General features: G+C 51.7%; 1 protein-coding gene across 1 annotated transcript in view; it reads left to right on the forward strand.

Moving 5' to 3' along the window:
* Nucleotides 1-20,553, forward strand: part of LOC148139421 (E3 ubiquitin-protein ligase CBL-like) — a 54,754-nt gene that overhangs the window by 24,515 nt on the left and 9,686 nt on the right. Inside the window, exons 2-3 of the mRNA XM_087980807.1 lie at nt 12,624-12,770; nt 17,384-17,540. Of these exons, the coding sequence (XP_087836933.1) occupies nt 12,624-12,770; nt 17,384-17,540 (304 nt within the window). The remainder of the gene's footprint in view (nt 1-12,623; nt 12,771-17,383; nt 17,541-20,553) is intronic.

Below are 20,553 nucleotides of genomic sequence, written 5' to 3' on the forward strand. Positions count from 1 at the left end.
CACTCTCTTGGAAAGCGGCAGTTTCAAAGGGAACGTTCAAATACTGCGGTTTGGCAGGTGGGGAGTTTTCGGGGAGTGGAGGTGGACAAATATTTGAGGAGGGGCGATTTGCGAGTGCAGGGGTGTTGGAAGGAGAGAGGAACCGCAGAGGGATGGGTGTTTCAAACAATGAGTACAGAACAGACAGACCGAATGGCCTTGAGTGGAAACCAGGCTGTGCAGGGCAGTTTCCACCTTCCATGGTAGGAGGCAAAGACAGTGACTTCCTTTAGAAAGACTTTGATCATTTTAACTGGCTTCCTGTGTTAGCTCCTCAGCCTCTGACGCGATGCAGTCAGTGTGTCAGTGAGCTTCCATCGAGCCTGGACAGGTGACCACACAGCGAGGCTGTGTTAACAGTGCACCCACGCTTGCGGCCTGTCAGCTCCCTGCACGGGCCGGACTCAGGGGAGTGTACTATCACCCTGCAGCCTCTCGACACCAACAGGACAAGGAGGTCAATGTGAAAACATATCACACTGCACCCGGCTCTCTGTCCCCAGCCCTGCACTGAGACCCTCTCGATCACGCACACACACTCACACGCATGCCAACTCACACGTGTGCGCACATACACACACTGACTCACACACAGACACACAGTCCCTGTCCCTGGGAGTGTTTGATGGGGGACAGTGTAGAGGGAGCTTTACTCTGTATCTAACCCCGTGCTGTCCCTGTCCCTGGGAGTGTTTGATGGGGGGACAGTGTAGAGGGAGCTTTACTCTGTATCTAACCCCGTGCTGTCCCTGTCCCTGGGAGTGTTTGATGGGGGACAGTATAGAGGAAGCTTTACTCTGTATCTAACCCCGTGCTGTCCCTGTCCCTGGGAGTGTTTGATGGGGGACAGTATAGAGAGAGCTTTACTCTGTATCTAATCCCATGCTATCCCTGTCCCTGGGAGTGTTTGATGGGGGGACAGTGTAGAGGGAGCTTTACTCTGTATCTAACCCCGTGCTGTCCCTGTCCCTGGGAGTGTTTGATGGGGGACAGTGTAGAGAGAGCTTTACTCTCTATCTAATCCCATGCTATCCCTGTCCCTGGGAGTGTTTGATGGGGGGACAGTGCAGAGGGAGCATTCCTCAACTGTTCCGTTTCCCACAGTCCTGCTCCCGGAATCCCATTGCCCGCTCCCAACCAGCGATCTCTCACTCCTTCCACGGTATTCCCCCCCCCCCATCCCTCTTCAGGCCCCCTCCCCTTCAGTGAATGTTGGGATCTCACTCTGTAAAGGAACAGCTCACCCTCTCCTTCATTCCCCACCATGCCCACCCCCGCAATGAGATTTTCTTTTGTTTCAATGAGTCATTTAATAAAAAAGCAGATTTTCTCATTACCCTTACCCCTCCCACCCCAGTAACACTCTCTTCCACTGTCTCCCATTGGGTTGAAGATGCCAAAGTTTGCAAACACGTACGAACAGATTGAAGAACAGCTTCTTCCCTGCTGTTATTAGATTTACAAAGGGACCTCTCCAACATTCCGGTTGGTCTCTGTCGCTGTAACACTATACTCTGTGTTCTGTGCCTTTACCCTGACGCACTTCTCAGAGATTCATAGAACTCCCTACAGTCTGGAAACAGGCCATTCAGCCCAACAAATCCATACCGACTGCCCGAAGAGTATCCAACCAAACCCATTCCCCTATTACTCTACATTTACCCCTGACTAATGCACCTAAACTACACATCCCTGGGCACTATGGGACAATTTCCCATGGCCAATCCACCCTAACCTGCACATCCCTGGGCACTATGGGACAATTTCCCATGGCCAATCCACCCTAACCTGCACATCCCTGGGCACTATGGGACAATTTCCCATGGCCAATCCACCCTAACCTGCACATCCCTGGACACTATGGGACAATTTCCCATGGCCAATCCACCCTAACCTGCACACCCCTGGGCGCTATGGGACAATTTCCCATGGCCAATCCACCCTAACCTGCACATCCCTGGGCACTATGGGACAATTTCCCATGGCCAACCCACCCTAACCTGCACATCATTGGACACGATGGGACAATTTCCCATGGCCAATCCACCCTAACCTGCACATCCCTGGGCACTATGGGACAATTTCCCATGGCCAATCCACCCTAACCTGCACATCCCTGGGCACTATGGGACAATTTCCCATGGCCAATCCACCCTAACCTGCACATCCCTGGGCGCTATGGGACAATTTCCCATGGCCAATCCACCCTAACCTGCATATCCCTGGGCACTATGGGACAATTTCCCATGGCCAATCCACCCTAACCTGCATATCCCTGGACACTATGGGACAATTTCCCATGGCCAATCCACCCTAACCTGCACATCCCTGGGCACTATGGGACAATTTCCCATGGCCAATCCACCCTAACCCGCACATCCCTGGACAGTTTGGGACAATTTCCCATGGCCAATTCACCCTAACCTGCACATCCCTGGGCACTATGGGACAATTTCCCATGGCCAATCCACCCTAACCTGCACATCCCTGGACACTATGGGTCAATTTCCCATGGCCAATCCACCCTAACCTGCACACCCCTGGGCACTATGGGACAATTCCCCCTGACCAATCCACCCTAACCTGCACATCCCTGGACACTATGGGACAATTTCCCATGGCCAATCCACCCTAACCTGCACATCCCTGGACACTATGGGACAATTTCCCATGGCCAATCCACCCTAACCTGCACATCCCTGGACACTATGGGACAATTTCCCATGGCCAATCCACCCTAACCTGCACATCCCTGGACACTATGGGACAATTTCCCATGGCCAATTCACCCTAACCTGCACATCCCTGGGCACTATTGGACAATTTCCCATGGCCAATGCGCCCTAACCTGCACATCTTTGGACTGTGGGAGGAAACCGGAGCACCCGGAGGAAACTCCACACAGACAGCCGCCCGAGGGTGGGGTCGAACCTGAGTCCCTGGTGCTGGGAGGCAGCAGTGCTTACTACTGAGCCACCATGCTGCCCTGGTAGCTCAGTATTTATTGAAGCTACCTTACATAAATAGGTAGCAGAAAACCTCCTGATTTACCTCAGGTAGGATTTGCCCTGGTTAGGCACGCAGAACAATACATTGCACTGTATTCCGGTGCTCGGGCCAAGCTGGTTGAATGTGACGGTTTATTGCACATCTACAGTCTTTGCTTTTTCAAAAGGGCACTGTGAAACATAGAAGGGTTCGGAAAAGATTGACAAGGATGTTGCCAGGGTTGGAGGATCTGAGCTACAGGGAGAGGCTGAACAGGCTGGGGCTGTTTTCCCTGGAGCGTCGGAGGCTGAGGGGTGACCTTATAGAGGTTTACAAAATCATGAGGGACATGGATAGGGTAAATAGACAAGGTCTTTTCCCTGGGGTGGGAGAGTCCAGAACTAGAGGGGCATAGGTTTAGGGTGAGAGGGGAAAGATATAAAAGAGACCTGAGGGGCAACTATTTCACCCAGAGGGTGGTACGTGTATGGAATGAGCTGCCAGAGGATGTGGTGGAGGCTGGTACAATTGCAACATTTAAAAGGCATCTGGATGGGGACGTGAATAGGAAGGGTTTGGAGGGATATGGGCCGGGTGCTGGCAGGTGGGACTAGATTGGGTTGGGATATCTGGGTCAGCATGGACGGGTTGGGCCGAAGGGTCTGTTTCCGTGCTGTACATCTCTATGACTCTAATTGAATATGGAAGTTATGGTTCAGTTATCGAGGTCTTTGGTCAGACCGCAAAGAGTCACAGAGTCCCACAGCACGGAAACAGTCCTTTCGGCCCATCCAATCTATGCCGACCACAATCCCCAAACTAAACTCGTCCCCCCTGCCTGCGTTGTAACTGTCCCCCCCCCCCGCGCCCCCTACTTCCTCAGGCAGGTCATTCCACACACGGACCACCCTCTGGGGGAAAATAATTGCCCCTCGTGTCTTTGTTAAATGTCCCTCCTCTCACCTTGAAAATATGCCCCGTCGTCTTAAACTCCCCCACCCTGGGGAAAAGACACCCACTCTATCCATGCCCCACATGATTTTATAAACCTCTGTAAAGTCACCCCTCAGCCTCAGACGCTCCGGGGAAAACAGCCCCAGCCTATCCAGTCTTTCTTTACAACTCCAACCCTCCCATTCCCGGCAACATCCTGGGAAATCTCATTGGAATGTGATCATAAGAAATCCCAGAAGTGTAGGGAAGGTGCTTTCTGGTACCTCATTAAATTCGGCAACTCCTTCACGGCCCCATTTAGCTATTGCGATATTTAATGGATAATTATTTGAGCTGCCATTTTTAAGACAGTGAGTTGTTTGAGGGTGAGAGATGTCTCCTCCTACACACCTGGTTTTGAATTTAATCTCACCCAAGACCTGAGGGAACATTCTCACTCAGAATTGGAGCTAATTTCAAAGTGGCCCGACTCTGTCCTTTCAGGTATCTCCCTGGGGACACCAACCCTGTCCCTTTGTCCCTTGTCTTTCGGGGAGAATGTGGAGTATAAAGGGTTAAGTCTCGTCAGCGGTCGGTGCCAGGAAGAGGTCAGGAGCAGGACAGGTGACAGGAGCCTAGTTCAAGCTCCGCTGGGGGATTGGCTCCAGTTGTGTGCCCCACATTATCGGGAAGGTGGGAACGTGTTGGGCGGGGGAAGAGAGAGAGAGGGAGAGAGACAGAGAAATAGAGAGAGAGAGAGAGAGGCAGAGAGGAGGGGGAGGGAGAGAGAGGGGGGTAGAGAGGGGGAGAGAGACAGAGAGAGGGAGAGAGAGAGAGAAGGGAGGGGGAGGGAGGAGAAGGGGGGAGAGAGGGAGACAGAGAGAGAGAGAAGGGAGGGGGAGGGAGGAGAAGGGGGAGAGAGGGAGAGAGAGAGAAGGGAGGGGGAGGGAGGAGAAGGGGAGAGAGACAGAGAGAGAGAGAGAGAGAGAGAAGGGAGGGGGAGGGAGGAGAAGGGGAGAGAGAGAGACAGAGAGAGAGAGAGAGAAGGGAGGGGGGGGAGGAGAAGGGGAGAGAGACAGAGAGAGAGAGACGGGGAGGGAGGGAGAGGGGGGTAGAGAGGGAGAGAGAGACAGAGAGAGAGAGAGAGAGAGGAGGGAGGGGGAGGGAGGAGAAGGGGAGAGAGAGAGAGAGACAGCGAGGGAGGGAGAGAGAGAAGGGAGGGGGAGGGAGGAGAAGGGGGGAGAGAGAGACAGAGAGAGAGGGGAAGAGAGACAGAGAGAGAGAGACAGAGAGAGAGAGAGAGAGAGACGGGGGTGCGGAGGGAGAGAGAGGGGGGGAGAGAGAGAGACTGAAACAGAGAGAGAGAGGGAGAGACAAGGAGGGAGAGAGAGAGAGGGGGAGAGAGAGACAGACTGGGACTAAGGGAGAGAGAAAGAGAAAGAGAGAGCATAAGTGAAGGTTCTGGGAATGAGGATATTTATTTCGTTGTAAGTGGTGTCACAGGTAGACAGGGTGGTGAGGGGGGAATTTCACATGTGGGCCTTTGTTGGGATGAGGCATTGACTACCAGATGTGGGACATTATGTTACCGTTCTATACTTTGTTGGTGAGGTTGCGCTTGGAGTATAGTGTCCTGGTTTGGTCACCCTGTTACAGGAAAGGCAGAGTTAAACCAGAAAGAGGGCGGAGAAAATTTACCAGGATGTTGCCCGGACCAGCAGGCCTGAGTTACAGGGAGAGGTTGGCCAGGACAGGACTTTATCCCTCGGACTGTAGGAGAATGATGGGGTGACCTTATTGAGGTGCACGAAACCATGAGGGGCGTTGATAGGGTGAATGCAGATCATCTTTTCCCGAGTCATGAGGAACTGGAAACGAGAGGGCACAGGTTTAGGGTGAGAGGGGAAAGATTTCAGAAGGGACTGAGGGGCAACCCCTTCACACAGAGAGTGACGCGTGTATGGAATGGGCTGCCAGAGAAAGTGGGTGAGGCAGGTACAACAGCAACATTTCATAGGGTCAGAGAGATGTACAGCATGGAAACAGACCCTTCGGTCCAACCCGTCCATGCTGACCAGATATCCCAACCTAGTCTAGTCCCACCTGCCAGCGCCCGCCCCATATCCCTCTAACCCCTTCCTATTCACATCCCCATCCAGATGCCTTTTAAACATTGCAATTGTACCAGCCTCCACCACACCCTCTGGCAGCTCATTCCATACACGTACCACCCTCTGGGTGAAAAAGTTGCCCCTTCGGTCCCTTTTATATCTTTTCCCCTCTCAAAACATTTCAAAACCACTTGGACAGGTACCGGGATGAGAAGGGTTTGGAGGGATATGGACCAAATGCGGGCAATTGGAGCTAGTTGATTGGGCTAGCATGGATCAGTTTGGGCTGAAGGGCCTGTTTCCTTGCTGTATGTTTCAATGACTCTATGACAGTGTGATCCTAAGTGAGACGTTGGGACTGTTCTCTCTGGAGAGCAGAAGGTAGAGAGGAGATCTAATCGAGAGTTTCAAAATCATGAGCGGGTCTGAACACACGCAAAAGGGAGACATTCCCACTCAATCAGTTGTAGATATGGGTGGAAAAATGGCCAATGGAGTTTAATCCGGGTAAGAGTGAGGTCATAGGGTCATAGAGATATACAGCACGGAAACAGACCCTTCGGCCCAACCAGTCCATGCTGACCAGATATCCCAACCCAATCTAGTCCCACCTGCCAGCACTCGGCCCATATCCCTCCAAACCCTTCCTATTCATATACCCATCCAGATGCCTCTTAAATGTTGCAATTGTACCAGCCTCCACCACTTCCCCTGGCAGCTCATTCCATACACGTACCACCCTCTGGGTGAAAAAGTTGCCCCTTAGGTCTCTTTTATATCTTTCCCCTCTCACCCTAAACCTATGCCCCTCTAGTTCTGGACTCCCCCACCCCAGGGAAAAGACTTTGCCTATTTACCCTATCCATGCCCCTCATGATTTTATAAACCTCTATAAGGTCACCCCTCAGCCTCCGACACTCCAGGGAAAACAGCCCCAGCCTGTTCAGCCTCTCCATGTAGCTCAAATCCTCCAACCCTGGCAACTTCCTTGTAAATCTTTTCTGAACCCTTTCAAGTTTCACAACATCTTTCCGATAGGAAGGAGACCAGAATTGCACACAATATTCCAACAGTGGTCTCACCAATGTCCTGTACAGTCACAACATGACCTCCCAACTCCTGTACTCAATACTCTGACCAATAAAGGAAAGCATACCAAATGCCTTCTTCACTATCCTATCTACCTGCGACTCCACTTTCAAGGAGCTATGAACCTGCACTCCAAGGTCTCTTTGTTCAGCAACACTCCCCAGGACCTTACCATCGTCCAAATTGGGAGGTGAAATGTTAAGGGAAAGTATACAGTTAATGGCAGGACTCTGCACAGCATTGATGTACAGAGGGATGTTGGGGTTCAAGTCCACCGCTCCCTGAAAGTGGCCACACAAGTCGATAGGGTGGGGTGGAAGGTGTATAGCGTGCTTGCCTTTTATTGCTCGGGTAACTGAGTACGTGAGTCGGGATGTCAGGCTGCAGCTTTATCAGATTTTAGTTAGGCCGCACTGAGAGAACTGCGTTCAGTTCTGGTCGCCACATTCCAGGAAGGATGGGGAGGCTCGGGAGAGGGCGCAGAAGGGGTTTGCCAGGATGCTGCCGGGATTAGAGGGTACGAGCTATAAGGAGAGGCTGGAAAACCTCAGGCTGTTTTCCCTGGAGGCTGAGGGGAGACTTGATAGAAGCCTATAACATTATGAGATACAGAGATAGGGTTTGACAGTTAGAATCTTTATCCCAGAGTTGAACAAGGGAGAAAGCATTTAAGGTGGGAGGAGAAAGTTCAAAGGGGATGTGAGGGGTGGGTTTTTACCCAGAGAGGGGTAGGAGTGTGGGACATGCTGCTGGGGGGTTGGGGGGGGGGAGGCAGGGGCATTTAAGGGGCTTTTAGATAAACACATGGATATACAAAGAATGGAGGGGTATGGACCAAGGGCAGGCAGAAGGGGATTAGTTTAATATAGCATCATGTTCGGCACAGCCTGATGGGCCGAAGGGCCTGATCCTGGGCTGTACTGTTCTATGGTGTAAAAGGAACAGGATAAGAGATGGTGGAGCTTTACGACGATCAGGGGAAGCAGAGAGAAAGGAAAAGTTTAGTTTCTCAGTTGGGGCTGGAGTGGATTGCAGAGATAAGATGCTGACAAGATTGAGCTGTCACAGTGTCAAAGTGAAAACCCATTGGGTGATGAGTCACTGAGGGCATCAGGCAATAAGACCAGAAAACAGAGAAGCAGGAATTAGGCCATTCAGCTCATTGAGTCTGCTCCCCCATTCAATCATGGCTGAGACCTTTATCAACCCCATTCTCCCACTTTCTCCCCATAAGCCCATATCCCCTTGACACACAAGAGCCTACCTATCTCCGTGTTAAATAGACTCAGTGACCCGGCCCCCACAGCCTTCTGTGGGAGTGAATCCCACAGATTCCCCACCCTCTGGCTGAAGAGGTCTCTCCTTATCTCTGTTCTAAAGGGTCTTCCCTTTACTCTGAGGCTGTGCCCTCGGGTCCTAGTCTCTCCGACCGATGGAAACATCTTCCCAACATCCACTCTGTCCAGGCCGTACGGTATTCTGTAAGTTTCAATTAGATCCTCCCTCATCCTTCTAAACTCTGTCGAGTATAGACCCAGAGCCCTCAAACATTCCTCATGCGTTAAGCTTTCCATTCCTGGGACCATTCTTGTGAATCTCCTCTGGACCCACTCCAAGGGCCAGTCCATCCTTCCTGAGATATGGGGCCCAAAACTGCACACAATACTCCGAATGTGGTCTGACCAGAGCCTTATAGAGCCTCAGAGGTACATCCCAGCTTTTATATTCAAGTCCTCTCTAAATAGATGTCATCATTACATTTGCCTTCCTAACCACTGACTCAACCTGCAAGTTTACCTCGAGAGAATCCTGGACTAGAATTCCCAAGTCTCTTTGCACTTCAGACTTCTGAATTTTCTCCCCATTGAGAGAACAATCCATGCCTCTATCCTTCCTACCAAAGGTCATGACCTCACACTTTCTCACGTTGCACTCCATCGCCCACTTAGAACATAGAACGTTACAGCGCAGTACAGGCCCTTCAGCCCTCGATGTTGGGCCGACTTCTTTGCCCACTCTCCTAACCTTCTGCAGCCTCCCTGCCTGCTCAACGCTGACTGTCCCTCTACCCATCTTTGTGTCATCTGCAAACTGAGCCAGAATGCCCTCAGTTCCTCGTGTCTTCCACCGTGAAGACTGACACGAGGTCATTATTCAGTTCCTCAGCCATTTCCTTGTCCCCCACTACTATCTCCCCAGTGTCAGTTCCTAGCAGTCCAATGTCCTCTTCTGCCTCTCTTTTGCCCTTTATGTATCTAAAAAATTACTTCCAGTCGTCCTTTATATTACTGGCTGGCTTACCCACAAATTTAATCTTTTGTCCTGCTTTCTTCTTTTTTTGGTACCCTCTCACAGAGGCATAGAGATGTACAGCACAGAAACAGATCCTTCCCAACCCAATCTAGTCCCATTTGCCAGCACCAGGCCCATATCCCTCCAAACCCTTCCTATTCATGTCCCCATCCAGATGCCTTTAAAATGTTGGCATTGTACCAGCCTCCACCACTTCCACTGGCAGCTCATTCCATACACGTACCACCCTCTGGGTGAAAAAAGTTGCCCCTCAGGTCCCTTTTATATCTTTCCCCTCTCACCCTAAACCTATGACCCTCTAGTTCTGGACACCCCCCACCCCAGGGAAAAGACTTTGCCTATTTACCCTATCCATGCCCCTCATGATTTTATAAACCTCTATAAGGTCACCCCTCAGCCTCCGACGCTCCGGGGAAAACAGCCCCAGCCTGTTCAGCCTCTCCCTGTAGCTCAGATCCTCCAACCCTGGCAACATCCTTGTAAATCTGTTGGTCTTTGTAAGCTTCCCAATCCTCTGGTTTCCCATTGCCCTTCCCCACAGTATATTCTTTCCCTTTTGCTTTGATGCTCCCCCTGACTTCCCTGGTCAGCCACGGTTTCCTCATCCTCCCTGTACCTTGCTTCTTTTCCCTCGGGATGAGTCCTCGTTGTGCCTCCTGAATTACTCCCAGAAACCCCCGCCATTGCTGTTCCACTCTCTTTCCTGTTAGGCCCCACTCCCAGTCCATTCTCCCCAGCTCCTCCCTCAGGTCTCTGCAGTTGCCTTTATTCAGCTGTATTAATGTTCCCTCAGATTCTACCTTCTCCCTCTCTAATTGTGGAGCGAATTCGGTCATTTTACGGTAACTGCCTCCTCAGGGGTCCTTCACCTTAAGCTCCCTGACCAAGTCTGTCTCGTTGCACATCCCTGAATCCGGAATTGCGTGTTCCTGAGTGGGCCCCACCATGACCTGCTCCATAAAGCCATCTCGGAGCCATTCCACAAATTCCTTTCCTTGCAATCCACTATCAACCTGTATATTAAAATCCCCCATGATCACTGTAACTTTGCCTTTCCTACACATCATTTTCTATCTCCTGATGTATCTTGCACCCCCAGCTTCTGACAACTGTTTGGAGGCCTGTACTGTGGATTTAGTTTTTTTACCTTTGTGTTTCCTTAGTTGTACCCCCACAGATTCTGCACCATCTGACTCTGCTTAGTTTCTTACTACTGATTTAATTTCATTCCTTACTGATACGGCAACTCCATCCCCTCTGCCCACCGGCCTGTCTTTGCCGAAATCTCGCCTTCACATCTTGAAGAATGTGCTGAGGATTTTTGTTCACAGACATGAGCCACAGATGAGAATCTTTAATTCATGTGGAGAGACGGGAGAGGCCGGGATTATTGTCCCTTTGATCAAAGAATGATTTGATTTATTGTCATGATTCGGAGATGCCGGTGTTGGACTGGGGTGTACAAAGTTAAAAATCACACAACACCAGGTTATAGTCCAACTGGTTTAATTAAACCTGTTGGACTATAACCTGGTGTTGCGTGATTTTTAACTTTGATTTATTGTTGTAGCTTGTACCGAGATACAGTGGAAAGTATTGTTTTGTGTGCTAACCAGGGCAAATTATACCTTCCATAAATACATCATGTTAATGGAACCGAATAGTGTTACAGTGACAGAAGGTGCAGAGAGAGATCAACTCTTAGCAGGACCTATACACTTAATGGTAAGGTCCTGGGGAGTGTTGCTGAACAAAGAGACCTTGGAGTGCAGGTTCATAGCTCCTTGAAAGTGGAGTCGCAGGTAGATAGGATAGTGAAGAAGGCTTTTGGTATGCTTTCCTTTATTGGGCAGAGTATTGAGTACAGGAGTCGGGAGGTCATGTTGCGGGTGTACAGGACATTGGTTAGGCCACTGTTGGAATATTGTGTGCAATTCTGGTCTCCTTCCTATCGGAAAGATGTTGTGAAACTTGAAAGGGTTCAGAAAAGATTTACAAGGATGTTGCCAGGGTTGGAGGATCTGAGCTCCAGGGAGAGGCTGAACAGGCTGGGGCTGTTTTCCCTGGAGCGTCGGAGGCTGAGGGGTGACCTTATAGAGGTTTATAAAATCATGAGGGGCACGGATAGGGTAAATAGACAAGGTCTTTTCCCTGGGGTGGGGGAGTCCAGAACTAGAGGGGCATAGGTTTAGGGTGAGAGGGGAAAGATATAAAAGAGACCTAAGGGGCAACCTTTTCACTCAGAGGGTGGTATGTGTTTGGAATGAGCTGCCAGAGGAAGTGGTGGAGGCTGGTACAATGACAGGATTGAAAAGGCATCTGGATGGGTATATGAATAGGAAGGATTTAGAGGGATATGGGCTGGGTGCTGGCAAATGGGACTGGATCGGGTTGGGATATCTGGGTCAGCATGGTCGGGTTGGGCCGAAGGGTCTGTTTCCATGCTGTACATCTCTATGACTCTATGACTGAGGGATTGCAAGCCGATTAAATTTAAATCTGATGGTGTTGCCAATCTTAAACCAATCCGGTTAGAAAGAAATTGATAAGGGTGTAGAGAGAGGGGCAATTGGACAGAGTGCTGTACATTTCTAGTTGCCTGAGTCCAGGGTAAGGATAGGATAGGGGAATGGGTTCTGGATGGGTTACTCTTCGGAGGGTCAGCGTGGATCCGATGGGCTGAAGGGCCCGTTTCCACACTGTAGGGAATCTAATTTAAATAATTGCATACTGATATTTCATGCAAGTGCTGTCAAATGGCAAAAGTTGTGAAAAATCGAACGATACTGTTCGTAAATTTAAATTGATTTCATATTTCATTTAATTCTGGATACGTTAGCCCTGTTTCAAAATTATTTGCTTTGATATGTAAGAATTGGACACTCCTGTTTAGACCCGTCAGGCAGAATTCCCTGATTGGAGCCAGGTTAAGAGCCCCAATCAGGGAACTCAGTCTCTCAGAGTAGGAGCGTACGGTTAACATTGCAATAACAGATGGGGATCCAAGGACAGAGCCTGACAGAGAATCAAGGATCCTCTCGAACGAACCGTGGGACTGATTTCTTTAGCCGTTGACTGGTTCCTGGCTCCTGCTGACTGTGCGCTCTCTCTCTCTCTCTCTCTCTCTCTCTCTCTCTCCCTCTCCCCTAGGCGCAGTTTGATCAAACTCTCCCTGATCTTCAGTCACATGTTGGCCGACCTCCGAGCAATATTCCCCAACGGATTTTACCAGGGGGATTCCTACAGGGTCACCAAGGTGGATGCTGCAGAATTCTGGAAAAGGTCCTTCGGAGATGAGTGAGTGACACGGAATTGTTCCTGCTTCGAATACCCCAGTTAGGGAAAAGGCACCCACACACGCCCTTCACACATTTAAACAGGAACCCATCACACACCCCCAGGGACAGGGGCAGCACGGGGTTAGATACAGAGTAAAGCTCCCTCTACACTGTCCCCCCATCACACACTCCCAGGGACAGGGGCAGCACGGGGTTAGATACAGAGTAAAGCTCCCTCTACACTGTCCCCCCATCACAGACTCCCAGGGACAGGGGCAGCACAGGGTTAGATACAGAGTAAAGCTCCCTCTACACTGTCCCCCCCATCACACACTCCCAGGGACAGGGACAGCACGGGGTTAGATACAGAGTAAAGCTCCCTCTACACTGTCCCCCCATCACACACTCCCAGGGACAGGGACAGCACGGGGTTAGATACAGAGTAAAGCTCCCTCTACACTGTCCCCCCATCACACACTCCCAGGGACAGGGACAGCACAGGGTTAGATACAGAGTAAAGCTCCCTCTACACTGTCCCCGCATCACACACTCCCAGGGACAGGGACAGCACGGGGTTAGATACAGAGTAAAGCTCCCTCTACACTGTCCCCCCATCACACGCTCCCAGGGACAGGGGCAGCACGGGGTTAGATACAGAGTAAAGCTCCCTCTACACTGTCCCCCCATCACACACTCCCAGGGACAGGGGCAGCACGGGGTTAGATACAGAGTAAAGCTCCCTCTACACTGTCCCCCCATCACACACTCCCAGGGACAGGGGCAGCACAGGGTTAGATATAGAGTAAAGCTCCCTCTACACTGTCCCCCCATCACACACTCCCAGGGACAGGGGCAGCACGGGGTTAGATACAGAGTAAAGCTCCCTCTACACTGTCCCCCCATCAAACACTCCCAGGGACAGGGACAGCACGGGGTTAGATACAGAGTAAAGCTCCCTCTACACTGTCCCCCCATCAAACACTCCCAGGGACAGGGGCAGCACGGGGTTAGATACAGAGTAAAGTTCCCTCTACACTGTCCCCCCATCACACACTCCCAGGGACAGCACGGGGTTAGATACAGAGTAAAGCTCCCTCTACACTGTTCCCCCATCAAACACTCCCACGGACAGGGGCAGCACGGGGTTAGATACAGAGTAAAGCTCCCTCTACACTGTTCCCCCATCACACACTCCCAGGGACAGGGGCAGCACGGGGTTAGATACAGAGTAAAGCTCCCTCTACACTGTCTCCCCATCACACACTCCCAGGGACAGGGGCAGCACAGGGTTAGATACAGAGTAAAGCTCCCTCTACACTGTCCCCCCATCACACACTCCCAGGGACAGGGGCAGCACAGGGTTAGATACAGAGTAAAGCTCCCTCTACACTGTCCACCATCAAACACTACCAGGACAGGGACAGCACGGGGTTAGATACAGAGTAAAGCTCCCTCTACACTGTCCCCCCCATCACACACTCCCAGGGACAGGGACAGCACGGGGTTATATACAGAGTAATGCTCCCTCTACACTGTCACCCCATCACACACTCCCAGGGACAGGGGCAGCACGGGGTTAGATACAGAGTAAAGCTCCCTCTACACTGTCACCCCATCACACACTCCCAGGGACAGGGACAGCACGGGGTTAGATACAGAGTAAAGCTCCCTCTACACTCTCCCCCCATCAAACACTCCCAGGGACAGGGACAGCACGGGGTTAGATACAGAGTAAAGCTCACTCTACACTGTCATCCCATCAAACACTCCCAGGGACTGGGACAGCACAGGGTTAGATACAGAGTAAAGTTCCCTCTACACTGTCCCCCCATCAAACACTCCCAGGGACAGGGACAGCACAGGGTTAGATACAGAGTAAAGCTCCCTCTACACTGTCCCCCCATCAAACACTCCCAGGGACAGGGACAGCACGGGGTTAGATACAGAGTAAAGCTCCCTCTACACTGTCCCCCCCATCAAACACTCCCAGGGACAGCACGGGGTTAGATACAGAGTAAAGCTCCCTCTACACTGTCCCCCCCATCAAACACTCCCAGGGACAGGGACAGCACGGGGTTAGATACAGAGTAAAGCTCCCTCTACACTGACCCCCGATCACACACACTCCCAGGGACAGGGACAGCACGGGATTAGATCCAGAGTAAAGCTCCCTCTACACTGTCCCCCCATCACACATTCCCAGGGACAGGGACAGCACGGGATTAGATACAGAGTAAAACTCCCTCTACACTGTCTCCCCCATCAAATACTCCCAGGGACAGGGACAGCACGGGGTTAGATACAGAGTAAAGCTCCCTCTACACTGTCCCCCCATCACACACTCCCAGGGACAGGGACAGGGACAGCACAGGGCTAGATACAGAGTAAAGCTTTCTCTACACTGTCCCCCATCAAACACTGCCAGGGACAGGGAAAGCACGGGGATAGATACAGAGTAAAGCTCCCTCTACACTCTCCCCCCATCAAACACTCCCAGGGACAGGGACAGCAAAGGGTTAGATACAGAGTAAAGCTCCCTCTACACTGTCCCCTGATCACACACTCCCTGGGACAGGGACAGCACGGGGTTAGATACAAAGTAAAGCTTTCTCTACACTGTCCCCCCATCACACACTCCCAGGGACAGGGACAGCACAGGGTTAGATACAGAGTAAAGCTTTCTCTACACTGTCCCCCATCAAACACTCCCAGGGACAGGGAAAGCACGGGGATAGATACAGAGTAAAGCTCCCTCTACACTCTCCCCCCATCAAACACTCCCAGGGACAGGGACAGCGCGGGATTATATACAAAGTAAAGCTCCCTCTACACTGTCCCCCATCAAACACTCCAGGGACAGGGACAGCACGGGGTTAGATACAGAGTACAGCTCCCTCTACACTGTCCCCCATCTAACACTCCCAGGGACAGGGACAGCACGGGGTTAGATACAGAGTAAAGCTCCCTCTACACTGTCCCCCCCATCAAACACTCCCAGGGACAGGGACAGCACGGGGTTAGATACAGAGTAAAGCTCCCTCTACACCCTCCCCCCATCAAACTCTCCCAGGGACAGGGACAGCACGGGGTTAGATACAGAGTACAGCTCCCTCTACACTGTCCCTCCATTAATCACTCCCAGGCACAGGGACAGCACGGGGTTAGACACAGAGTAAAGCTCTCTCTACACTGCCTCCCCTATCAAACACTCCCATGGACAGGGACAGCATGGGGTAAGACACAGAGTAAAGCTCTCTCTACACTGTCCCCCATCAAACACTCCCAGGCAGGGGCAGCACGGGGTTAGATACAGAGTAAAGCTCCCTCTACACTGTCCCCCCATCAAACACTCCCAGGCAGGGGCAGCACGGGGTTAGATACAGAGTAAAGCTCTCTCTACACTGCCTCCCCTATCAAACACTCCCAGGAACAGGGACAGCACGGGGTTAGACACAGAGTAAAGCTTTCTCTACACTGTCCCCCATCAAACACTCCCAGGACAGGGACAGCACGGGGTTAGATACAGAGTAAAGCTCTCTCTACACTGCCTCCCCTATCAAACACTCCCATGGACAGGGACAGCACTGGGTTAGATACAGAGTAAAGCTCTCTCTACACTGACCCCCATCAAACAGTCCCAGAGACAGACACAGCGCGGGATTAGATACAGAGTAAAGCTCTCTCTACACTGTACCCCCATCAAACACTCCCAGGACAGGGACAGCACGGGGTAAGATACAGAGTAAAGCTCTCTCTACACTGTCCCCCATCAAACACTCCCAGGACAGGGACAGCACGGGGTTAGATACAGAGTAAAGCTCTCTCTACACTGTCCCCCCATCAAATACTCCCAGGGACAGGGACAGCACGGGGTTAGATACAGAGTAAAGCTTCCTCTACACTGTCCCCCCATCAAACACTCCCAGGGACAGGGATAGCACGGGGTTAGATACAGAGTAAAGCTTCCTCTACACTGTCCCCCATCAAACACTCCCAGGACAGGGACACCACGGGGTTAGATACAGAGTAAAGCTCCCTCTACACTGTCCCCCCCCTTCAAACACTCCCAGGGACAGGGACAGCACGGGGTTCTTGCGAGGAGAACTGTGGATTGGAGTGTTGAGCGACGCACTCCAAAGTCAAATAGCTTGCTGAATTCCTCTCCTTGTCGCCTTTGAGAGCTTGATGAGGTGATTGTGTCCCCCTCCAACAGCCCCAGGAACGTCCCTTTGTTCCTTCAAACCTGAAAATGCAATTGCAGTGTCCCTTTAACAGTTAAAGGGACCCTGCAGCCATCACAATTTGTGGCCTCTAATTGGACGCGTTCCGTGGCCAAGTTCTTGCTGTGATCTTAAAAAGATGGCTGATTCCAAGCTCATTGCCTCCTTGCGTGTCAATAACTATTCTTTTGAGACTAAACCTTATCCACTTGGTTCCCTTGACCTCCCCCTCCCCATTCTCACCCCTTCTTTTCCTATCCATGCTCCCTCTTTCCTGTTCTCACTTCCGGGACCATGTTACCTCTCTGTGTGTCTCCCCTCATTGTGACTGAATCCTCTCTCTCTCTCTCTCTCTCGCTGTCCGTCCCCCTCTCCCTTGAACCCTTGAACCGTTCCCAAACCCGCCTCCCAGGAGTGTCATTCCCTGGAAGTATTTTCGAGAGCAGTTGCACAGAATTCATCGGTTGGGGAGTGGGATGGAAACCATGGCGCTGAAGTCCACCATCGACGTCACCTGCAGTGACCACATCTCTGTCTTCGAATTTGACATCTTCACCCGTCTCTTCCAGGTAGGCCAGAGGGAAGGTCGGAGAGTGAGAGAGAGAGAGAGAGAGAGAGAGAGTGCGAGAGTGAAAGAGAGTGGAGAATTGTTGGGGGTGGGGGGAGAGAATGAGGGAGAGAACGTGGGAGACAGGGAAAAGGAGTGGGGGACAGAGAGATCGCAAGACCATGAAGGAGATAGAAAGAGAGAGGGAGAGAGAGCTGGGAAAGGGAGAGTGAATGAGGGAGAGAGCGTGAGGGCATAGGAGAGAGAAAATGAGAGAGATAGTGAGGAAGAAAGACAGAGGGAACGAGAGAGTGGGGAGAGGGAGAGAAAATGAGGGAGAGAGTGAGAGATGGAAGAGATAGAGAGATAGTGACATGAGCGAGAGAGAGAGAGAGAGCTGGGAAAGGGAGAATGAATGAGGAAGAGAGAGAGTGAGGGGGAGGGGGGAAGAAAGAGAGAGAGAGGCAAGGAGAGAGTGATACCAAGGGAGAAAGAGAGAGAGAGAGTGAGGGGGAGAGGGGAAGTGAGAGAGAGAGAGAGAGAGAGAGAGAGAGAGAGAGAGGCAAGGAGAGAGTGATACCAAGGGAGAAAGAGAGAGAGAGAGTGAGGGGGAGGGGGGAAGTGAGAGAGAGAGAGAGAAGCAAGGAGAGAGTGATACCAAGGGAGAAAGAGAGAGAGAGAGAGAATGATGGGTGCGGGGGGGAAGAGAGAGAGAGGGGGGGAGGGAAGAGATTTGGGAGCGGTAGAGTGAATGAGGGAGAGAGCGCGAATGTAAGGGAGAGAGAATGAGAGAGATAGTGAGGAAGAAAGACAGGGAACGAGAGAGTGGGGAGAGGGAGAGAAAATGAGGGAGAAAGAGAGAGAGAGCAAGAGGGAGAGAGTGAGAGAGGGATAGCAAGGGACTGAGAGAGAGAGAAAGAGAGTGGGAGAGGGAGAGAGAATGAGGGAGAGAGAGCATAGGAGACGGTAGAGAGATGGCGAGGGACAGATGCTGAGAGGGGGAGAGCATGAGGGAGTGTGCAAGAGAGAGAGAGAGAGAGACGGTGAGGAGGAGAGATAGAGGGGAAAGACGGAGATAGAAAGATATAGAAAAAAGGGAAAGAGGGAGAGATTGAGCAAGTGCATGGGGGACAGAGTGAAGAATGAGCTAAAGAGCAAATGAGAGAGTGAGTGAGAGAGGGGGTGAGAAAGAGGGTGGGAGAGCAGGAAGATGGAAAGGGGGGGAGGGATTGAGGGACAGAATAGTGTGAGGGAGAAAGCGAGGTTGTGAATGAGTGACCGAGTGACACAGAGAGTGGGGAAGAAAGAAGAGGAAGGGGAGAGAATGAGCGAGAGAGTGAAGGAGAGAGAGAGGAGACAGAGGAGGAGAAAGGAGAGAGAGTGTGATCGAGGGAGAGTGTGGAATTCAGGGCGAGCAAGCCAATTGGATCCAAAACTGGCTGACCGGTAGGTGACAGGGGGTGGTGGGGGAGTGTTGTGTTTTAGACCGGAGGCCTGTGACCAGCGGTGTCCCACAGGGATCGGGGCTGGGTCCACTGCTGTTTGTCACTTATATTAACGATTCGGATGAGAATATAGGAGACATGGTTAGTAAGTCTGTGGGCGACACCAACATTGGTGGGATAGTGGACAGTGAAGGGGGTTATCTCAGATTACAAAGGGATCCTGATCAATTGGGTCAATGGGCTGAGGAGGGACAGATGGAGTTTAATTTGGATAAAGGTGAGGTTATGTGTTTTGGTAAAACACACAGGGACAGGGCTCTTACAGTTAATGGTAGGGCCCTGGGTGGTCCTGTAGGACAGAGGGACCCAAGGGTTCAGGGACATCATCCCTTTGGAGTTTGTGTCACACACAGACAGGGGGGTTACGAAGGGGTTTCACACACTCCCCCTCATTGCTCAGCCCTTTGAGTGTAGGAGTTGGGGACGTCATGTTGGGGTTGTACAGGACATTGGTGAGGCCCCTTCTGGAATACTGTGTCCAGTTCTGGTCTCCCTGTTATAGGAAGGATATTATTAAACTGGAGAGGGTTCCGGAGAGATTTCCCAGGATGTTGCCGGGAATGGGAGGGTTGGAGTTATAAAGAAAGGCTGGATAGGCTGGGGCTGTTTTCCCTGGAGCGTAGGGGGTTGTGGGGTGACCTTATAGAGGGTTATAAAATCATGACAGGGATAGATAAGGTGAATGACAGGTGTACTTTCGCCGGGGTGGAGGGGGGGGGGGGGATTTGAAGACCAGGGGGCACATGTTTAAGGAGAGAGGAGAGGGATTTAAAAAAGACATGAGGGGCAACTGTTTCCCCCGAGGGTGGTCCGTGTGTGGAATGACCTTCCTAAGGAAGTGGGGGGTGTGGGGACAGTTACAACGTTTAAAAGGGATTTGGATAAGGACATGGACAGGAAAGGGTTGGAGGGAGATAGGCCAGGAGCAGGCAGGTGGGGGACTGGGTTAGGGTCAGCACGGACTGGATGGGCTGAAGGGTCTGTGTCTGTTTTATCAGACTCCATAATAGAATGAGGGAGAGAGAGTAGTAGTAGAGAAAGGGGGAGAAAGAGGGGGAAAGAGAGAAAGAAGCATAACAAGGCAGAGAACAAGGGAGAGTGAGTGAGATAGGGGAGAGAGGGAGGGAAGGAGGGAGAGTGTGAGATAGGGGAGAGAGGGAGGGAAGGAGGGAGAGTGTGAGATAGGGGAGAGAGACAGGGAGGGAAGGAGGGAGAGTGTGAGATAGGGGAGAGAGGGAGGGAAGGAGGGAGAGTGAGTGAGATAGGGGAGAGAGGGAGGGAAGGAGGGAGAGTGAGTGAGATAGGGGAGAGAGGGAGGGAAGGAGGGAGAGTGTGAGATAGGGGAGAGAGGGAGGGAAGGAGGGAGAGTGTGAGATAGGGGAGAGAGACAGGGAGGGAAGGAGGGAGAGTGTGAGATAGGGGAGAGAGGGAGGGAAGGAGGGAGAGTGAGTGAGATAGGGGAGAGAGGGAGGGAAGGAGGGAGAGTGAGTGAGATAGGGGAGAGAGAGAGGGAGGGAAGGAGGGAGAGTG

The sequence above is a fragment of the Chiloscyllium plagiosum genome, unplaced genomic scaffold (genome assembly GCF_037043375.1).
Source record: "Chiloscyllium plagiosum isolate Xiang-an unplaced genomic scaffold, Cpla_swu_hap1 HiC_scaffold_38, whole genome shotgun sequence".
Classification (NCBI taxonomy): Eukaryota; Metazoa; Chordata; class Chondrichthyes; order Orectolobiformes; family Hemiscylliidae; genus Chiloscyllium; species Chiloscyllium plagiosum.